The 8,881-nt window shown below is 31.5% G+C and overlaps 1 protein-coding gene and 1 pseudogene across 1 annotated transcript; both read right to left on the reverse strand.

Moving 5' to 3' along the window:
• Positions 1 to 2,006: 2,006 nt before the first annotated feature.
• Positions 2,007 to 3,053, reverse strand: LOC141721829 (uncharacterized). Its single transcript, XM_074524955.1, has one exon. It carries the CDS (start codon positions 2,788 to 2,790, stop codon positions 2,179 to 2,181), a length of 612 nt encoding a protein of 203 aa, XP_074381056.1. The 5' UTR covers positions 2,791 to 3,053; the 3' UTR covers positions 2,007 to 2,178.
• A 1,684-nt stretch (positions 3,054 to 4,737) lies between these two features.
• LOC141711110 (uncharacterized) lies at positions 4,738 to 6,918 on the reverse strand (annotated as a pseudogene).
• Between the last annotated feature and the right edge of the window lie 1,963 nt (positions 6,919 to 8,881).

The raw sequence follows: 8,881 nt of genomic DNA on the forward strand, positions 1-8,881 counted from the left end.
ACCCATTTCTAAATTACTTTCTGTTCAGTGTGATTGTGCTGCCTGTTTGTCCCTGTTATTTTGGACCGACCACATTGTAATTTGGAATACCGGTGGTTACTTTTTTTTACTGCCTTGTCAAATATGTACTCCTACCGCCTATCAGAGGAATGTTGACCAACTACTCACTTTCAGTATATTTATATTCCCTCCGTCTTGTCATACGTATATTTTTTTTCCCAGAGAATCTTGACGTAAAAAGTGCGAAGAATTTTTCCTTTTTTAAAAAAAATAATAAAGCGACTTCTTTATCTTTATTAAATTTGCATTATGGTTGGTGTTTGAAATTATCACCGGGAATTTTTCAATTTTTCTTACCCCTAATTAGGTAGAGTATCATTTAGTCACTTATCGCGGAATCATTTATAATAAATTCGAGTTTTACTCACAACTGTTTCCAATTTAGAACATTTCCAATGGTGTTAGCTAAATTGGACATATATGATAATATGTAAAATTTGTTGAACGTGTAAGATATTATAGGGGCCGTTTGGGGTTTCTTAAAAATTATAACTTATAACTTAAAGTTGAAAAGTGTTATATAAGTAATATGAACATTGTAAGTTATAAGTTATTTAGACGTTTGAATATATTTACGTATATGTTACTTATAAGCTTTTAAGGTGTTTGGTAAATAATAACTTATAAGTTATAATTATTTTAAAAAATTTCAAAATTTTAATATAATAGCTGATTACATGAATAAATTATTAAACATAGTCCGTACATGCACCGATTTTAAGTTAGTACAAGTTTAAAAATAAAAAAGGAGGAAAACTGAAAATAAAATGAGAAAGTACCTACTTGTTAACATAAAATTTCACTTATGTCATATTAGTTACAGAAATGGGCGTTCATAAACTTTTGCCAAACGGGATGTGCATGCTATCATTCAACTTTTATGACCAATGATCCCCGTTTAAGAGGAAACAAACAGGTACATAGTTCGATGATATTGATTATATTGATTAGTTATATTTTAAAAATAGTAAGTTATTAAAATTTTATGTTGTTATAAATAAATATATTACTTAAATATGATAATAAATGATTAATTTTTTTTTACAGATTTATTACCGGTCTCTAGTGGTTCAACAAATATAGTCAAATCAAGAGGTTGACTATATTTATAAATAAGGGGAATGTATCATTGGAGATGAATATTTTTTACATAGTTTCTATAATTTTTATTTATAGTATGTATTAATAATTTTTAGCCAATGATTATATATGATTGGAGATGCTGTTAGTATTCCAATCCGGTAGTTCAACTGATTGGATCCGGAATATTAAGGACTTATTAGTTATCACCCTTCTAAGATTCTAATTTCGTTTCCATGTAAATTTTATATGCAAGTTATTTTCAGAATGTACGAGTAAGCTGACCCAAACGTATGGGTACAAAAAAAGTTAATAAAAAATATTTTCAAACCATTAGAAGGGAGGGGTATTTCTGTGAATCTTTTTTAACTGGAAATGGTTTTGTTTGAACGTAAAGAAAGCAAGGACAATATGAATAGAAGAGTCATCACACAATTGGGCCAAGCATTTGCATTTCTTTCGGTCGATCTACCAAAAATACACAAATGGACAAGCCTTGAAGAAGAGTGTACCATGAGGTCCATACACGATGGGTCATTGTAATTTAAAGCTAATGGTCCATTAATAAATTTAAGCGCTCGAGGCTGATACTTAAACTCTCGACTTTTGATAAAAAGACTTGTTAGCCAGAGTATAAGCTCTATACCAGAGATATAGGGTCGGTTTGACAATTACAATTATAAACTACTACTTATACTTATAAGTTGTACACTTTCCGACATATAAGTTATTTGTAAGATATGTCAAACGAGCACATGCATGTTCATATGCAGTGATTGATATGTCATTACGAAGAGCTAGCTTAACTTGTTGGCTACTTGCCTTCCTCAACATGTACAATAAGAGTTTCATGGAAAACTGAAGCGATAATGTTAAAAGATGGGACATGGATTTCTTTGTTATTCCCTCATCTCAGAGGAATTATGCTTATGACTTGTGAGCCGACCAAGACATGAAACTATATAATGTGTAGTATGTACATTCTCATGGCATGATTTGTAAGATACTCTGTATAATTTTCGTAAAAGAAGCATAAAATCAAGAAGACTTGGAGCTACAATAGTGCGATTCTGAGTATGGTGTAGCGCTCCCGTTTGGCACAAAGAATTGAAGATTGCAATCTAAATTCAACAAAACCTTAACCGAACCAATAACCCACACTCTCCACTTTGTTTTAGCCTTACCCGTCAGATCAAATTCAATCACCTGTTTTCTAAACGAGGATTGAACAAAATCTCCCTGCAATTTTTTTAACGGGATTGGCCTTGAATTGACCAAGTAGTTAAATTCCACTGAATTATTTTTCTCTACATCGAAGGGCTTATTCTGGAGTTTTGCGATTTCCATGCCGCTGAATCCTACAATGAGCCCAATGTCGTAAAACCTCGCGTGTGTCCTGGCATTGTCATTTTTAGCCTTGATCACTATAGTGATTTGAAATTGAAGATTCCCCATTTGATCGTAGTAAATTTTGTCCATATTTGCGTATGATACGCTAATCGAGGGAGTTTTGGGATGAATAATGAAATAGCTTATTATGACGATAATGCCGATAATGATCATGACCAAGGTGACAATAGCACAGACTATGGCTGCACCCCAAATAAATGGATTGGTGCGGCGTTCTTGACCAATGGCTGATTTTGGCATGAGAGCAAAGAATGAAAGGGCTCGAATTCGAAATCTTTATATTTTGTGCAGGAGGAAGGAAACATCTAGGATCAAGTAAAAGTATCGGAAGAACATTTAGGAGGGGGGGTGAATAAATGGTATGATTGATTTTATGGTCACTTACAAATTGAGTTGATCATTTGTTAATGTTTCAAGGTGAGAGAGAGGTTAAGAGAGTGTTTGAATAGTGAAAATTCAGGGGTTTGTAAGGTGTTGTTGGTAAGTAATGTTTTGGTATCTTCTTTCCCTAAGGCTAAAGGAATCATACACAATCATGTAACGTTATAGTACCCTTGCTTTCACTCTCCCTAGCTACAAATAGAGCTACTTTAATTGCAACCAAATATACTAATCTTTGACAAATTATTTCTCTAAAGTTTTCCTTTTTAGCTAATTATGTTGTCCTTATACTTAGAGGTGAAGCTATCTTTTTGCAAAGTTATTAATTACATGTGCGGAATGCAAAAGATACCGAATAACATGAATACCAATTAATAATATTATGGAGTAAAACTGAACAAAGTACTTGGCTAGCTTATAAAAGAATATAATCTAATCCTCATCAATACTGATCATATTACATATCAAAATATTTAAATTAAATAAATGAAACTGAAAGGATTTGAATCTGAGACTCTTATCAAGCCTGGTTCTCATATCATGTTATTAATTAATCATGACAAATGGAGATGAAAGGATTCGAATTTGAAACTCTCCCAAAACCTAGTTCTGATAATATGTCAAGTAATTTTTTTTTAAAAAAAATAAAATAATATGTCGATCACTCAAAATTTTGAAAATATTGGATGAAAGCGCCTGAACACATAAAGTGGGAGCTAAGTTGGATTATATCAGTGAAAGATTAGATAGAGTGAAATGCTTGAGTTGGTTAAAGAACAGGTTAGTGGATTTTAAAGTTAAACCTATTTAAGCTTGCATTTGACACATATTTAGATATCAATATTGTTGTTTTTTTACTAATCGGCCCTCTTCAGATTACGTTTCTTTCATCAAAGAGAAACGTGTAAATGGGACAAATCTGGGTACACCTCCTGTGATTGATTTGGGGCAAGGAACCAAAACATATGACTACTAAAATAGTAGTGGCTCTTTTTTTGTTAGTAGGTAAGCTTTTCATGTTCCTTTCTTGTTGCAATTTGTTTACGAGTTATAAAGCAATTTTATAAAGAATAAAATTATACAAATTTGTGTAAAAGAATCTGTCTGTCACCCCTACAAAATACTTACAAGTCAGAAATTGATACATTTTTTAATTTATAAAATATTTCAACCAAATGTCATACAAAGAATAGAATTAACGAAGTTTTATAAGGAACCGTAAAATCCCCCCACATCGGAGGAGTGTTTGAAACATTTATGGATAAACGTCAATAAATAATGTGTACCAAATTGTTATTTTTTCGGATTGTATAATAAGTTGTTGGGTCCGGGATATATTCGGTTATGAGCCTGAATGTTATAAATAGTATCAAAGTACTTCCGTGCCGGAAGTGCAGAAACACTGCCCGGATTTCGTATGTGTGTTTGTGAGATTGACGAGAACGTCGATCCTATAAAACGGGGTGTTTGTAACATCTCACATCAATAAAAATAAGAGTGTTTAGGATCATTATAGATATAAGTCAAAAACTAATTTGTATCAAATTGCTAGTTTTTTGAACTGATCTGCGATGGGTTGTGAGTCTGATATACATTCAGTTGTTGGTTTCAATATTATAAGAATAAAATTAATAAAAGTTCACCCGTATCCGAAATCCCTACCTTCCAATGATGTCATACAACACATCTCTTTACTTATAAACAGTGGCGAATCCAGAATTTTTTTCAGTGGGTTCCTTTTACAAAAAAAATACAATAATAGTTAACAAAGTTCACTACTAATATAAAATAATAAAGTTTTACATTCTAAATTTGCTTCCTACGAGTTTTCATCTTTTGAAAACGATTTATTACAACTTCATTAGTAACATTTGCAAGAGCCTCTTTTTCTATAGCTGAAATAAGACAATCACATAAGAAGCCATCACCAATTCGGTTGCGCAAATCTGACTTCACAAGTTTCATGGTAGAAAAGCACCTCTCCACTGTTCCAGTTGCAACCGGCAAAACCAATGCAAGCTTTAGTAATCGATACACCAAAGGATAAGAGAGATTCTCTTTGGTTTGCACCATCACTTTAACAAGATCCCCGATACCATTCAAATGTTCAAATCTTTTATCTTCTTTCACATTATCAATATAGATGATAAGCTCATGCTTGAGAGCCATTCTCTCCATAGAATCAAAATCTTCAGGATATAATTCAGCTAGCCTCATCAACTTTAACGGGTCAAATGAACCAAATGAATCACGTGGATCCAAAGCAGCCATACAAATGAACAATTCAGAATTGACCTCGTTGAAACGATCATTAAACTCTGCAATTTGCATATCAACAACAACATTAAAACAGTCAAAAGAATAATAATGCTCATATGTAATTCCTGTTTTCTGTCGCCGATTTTTTGGATTTACATAAGGCTCCATCATGTTCAACTTTTCAATACCATGCTTATCACAAAAGGAAAAGATTTTCTGCAATAGGGGACCCCATCCATCAAGTCTAAATTTCTGCAATTGTCTCTTAGTTGATTTCACCATTGACATGGCATTCAAGATATCTTGATCTTTTCTTTGTAGAGATTTTGACAAAGATTCAGTGAGACCAAATATGTGCAACATCATGTGCAAATAAAATACAAAATCAAAAGATATAAAATAAATTTGAAGACCATTTGTTTGACGTTGTTGCAAATCCTTTTCACCCTCTTTTTCAACAAAGCTAAGCACATTCATAATAGTTGAATACAAATCAACTAAACGCAAAAGAGTTTTGTAATGGGAACTCCAACGTGTATCTCCTGCTCTTATTAGAGAAAGCTCTTGATTCAACCCACTTCCAGTTTCTATTTCACCACGACCTATCTCCTTTAATAGCTTCTCTTTTTGACTATCTCGAATCATATCTGTTCGTTTACAAGAACCACCTACCACATTTATCAAGACCGCTATCATATCAAAGAAATCTCCAATAGCAAAGTGTTTTTTTGCAATCGCCACCATAACTAATTGAAGTTGGTGAGCAAAATAATGTACATAATATGATGAACTGTTTTCTCTCATGATCAGAGCTTTTAACCCATTAAATTCACCACGCATATTGCTTGCACCATCTTAACCTTGTCCTCTAATTTGTTTCAAACTCAAACCAAATTCAGTAAATAAGCAATCAATAGCGGATTTAAGAGTTAAAGAAGATGTCTCCTTTACATGAACAAGACCAACAAATCTCTCCTTAACCATTCCACAAACATCATCAACATATCTCAAAACAACAACCATTTGTTCCTTTTTAGATACATCACTAGACTCATCAACTAACAAAACAAATACATTATCACTGATTTCAGCAAGAATAGATTTGAGGAGCATTTTTTAAAGTCACTTTACGAACACTTTCATTTTGAGTTTGTGTGTACTTTATCATTTCCAAAAAATGTCCCCTATATAGAGAGTTTTATGACTCATCATGACCACGGAAAGGTAATGCACCATTCAGTAAATATCTAGAAACATCAATTGAAGCATTCAATCTAATTCTATATTCATTCTTTGTAATATCACTTTGCTTATGTATTGCAGCGGTGATTGATTGGTCTTGACTCGTTAGATCATCACATTTTTTAACTGCCTTATTATGTGAACTACTAACATCATCACCAACATGAACTTTAAGTCTATCCATTTTATTCCAACTACAAAAACCTTCCACCACAAATGCATCACCCCCTCCTTGTCTCCCAACACGATCACTAAATAAGTAACAACACAAACAAAAGACTTTATCAACTTTCACACTATACTCCAACCAACCACTGTATTGATCAAACCATATAGTGTTAAAGCGTCTTTGTTTACCCCCTATCATTGTATAAGGAAATTCATGACCACGTCGTTGACAAGGTCCTCTAACCAAGTATGTCCTCCTTATTTCATCTCATTGATTAGGATGATAATCTAATATATTTTTTCTTTCACAGGGATCCGAAGGAAGTTCATTCAAATCAATTAGTTTAGGCATTGAAGGCGTAGAGCTAGATCGAGAAATATTTATTCTTGATGGTTGTGCAATAGATGGTTCCGAGGTTGGAGGTTCAGATGGTTGAGAAACATTTATTCTTGAGAAATATCTTTTCATTTTGTATCTGTTAATTGCAAATAATATAGCAATAATTAATCATTGACTAAGACACTAGTAATTAACTATAATTACTCATTTAATCAAAATCACAACCACTGACCTATAACTTTTAGCAAATTAAAGGTAAATAAAAAACTTAAAATTATACAAAATTGACTAATTCATGACCACGTAATCTGCTAACAAAATAAATAATAGAAAATTGTACAAAGTGACTATCCAGGCGACGACTAATTGGATATCGAAAGCAGTGATAAAGAAGAGAGACCGGAGAATAGAGATGGAATTGGAGATCAAACCCGCAACAGAAATCAAATGCCGACAAGTTTTAGTCAGGGAGCCAGCAACTCACGATTTGGGCAAGAACGAAAAGTTGTGTTAGGTTTAGTTTAATTTTAATATATACGTAATTTAGTTTTGTTTGGTAGAATTTTCAGAATTGATATCTAATTCGGCTTGCAGCAGGTTAATTTGATTTAGTGGGCTATTATGACCTATGGGTTATTCTATTTCTTAAACTAATAGGCTGGGCTAGAGTAGACTTATATATATTTGTGGGTTCCTGGCTTAATTTTTTTTTTATATCTTATGTTGACATTGCAGCTTCAGTGGGGTCCTCTTCACCCATTGAAGAAAGGATATATCTGCCCCTGCTTATAAAATAATTTTATAAAAAATAAAATTATTGAAATTTGTGTACAAGAATCTGCCCGCGGACACTAGCAAAATACTTAAATTCATACCCTTTTTATTTGAAGAACACATATAAAATATCTGAAATGAACCCTAAGAGTTGATTAAAGTTGATGGACAATAGAAATATATATTTTAAAATTAATGAAAGAATAAAGCCGAGAAGGAAAAAATGAAAAATAAACCGAAGAAGGTGAATTATATGACTTTTTAATGACGAATATTAGTTTTAAAAAATTATTGAAAGGAGTTATTAGTATATCTCATCTATATATAATAATAGAACATGATGATAATATTCATGACTAATTTAATCATGTACTTCACCACACTGTTACTTAAGTTTTTTTATCATACACATAATATGTGAGTGTTGTAAATAACGACAATTTATTTAACTTTAACATAATTACTAAAATATTTCTAGAGTTAGGAACAATTGAATTTGAGATATAAAGTTAAGTATGGTACATAAACAGATCATTAACTTATTTATTAAACAATTTTAAATTTGAAAAGTACGTCTCATACATTTTTAATATATATATTTTAATTAAAAATAAATTGTACATATAATTAATTTTTTTATATATTGAAAAGAGATACACTTATGTAAAAAATATATATGTGTACTACATATTTAAATAATTTATATTTAGCGTATTTCGATTTATTTCAAATTCAAAATTAGAACTTGATCCATTTTTCAAAAAATACTCGAAATTTAATTACATGACCTAGCCGTAAATACCACGTCACTACCTAGGTTTAATTTAAATTACGAGTTCGACTTGAAGATCTTACCAACAAAGAAAAATTTTGTGATATCTTATATTGGTAAAAATTAATATCTTTGAGGTGTTTATAGAATCGAGTAAATTGGTAATATGTATCAAAATTACTAGTTTCAAAAATTAGAATTTTACCCATTTTGAAAAAATACTCGAAATTTGATTACATGACCCAGCCAAAAATACATCATCACTATCTAGGTTTAATAAATTTAAATTACGAGATCGAGGAGAATATCTTACCAATAAGGATTAATTTTTTAATATCTTATATTAATAAAAATTAATATTTTTGAGGTTTTTATACGATCAAGTCAGTTGATAA

This window comes from Apium graveolens, chromosome 1 (assembly GCF_009905375.1).
Source record: "Apium graveolens cultivar Ventura chromosome 1, ASM990537v1, whole genome shotgun sequence".
Taxonomy (NCBI): domain Eukaryota; kingdom Viridiplantae; phylum Streptophyta; class Magnoliopsida; order Apiales; family Apiaceae; genus Apium; species Apium graveolens.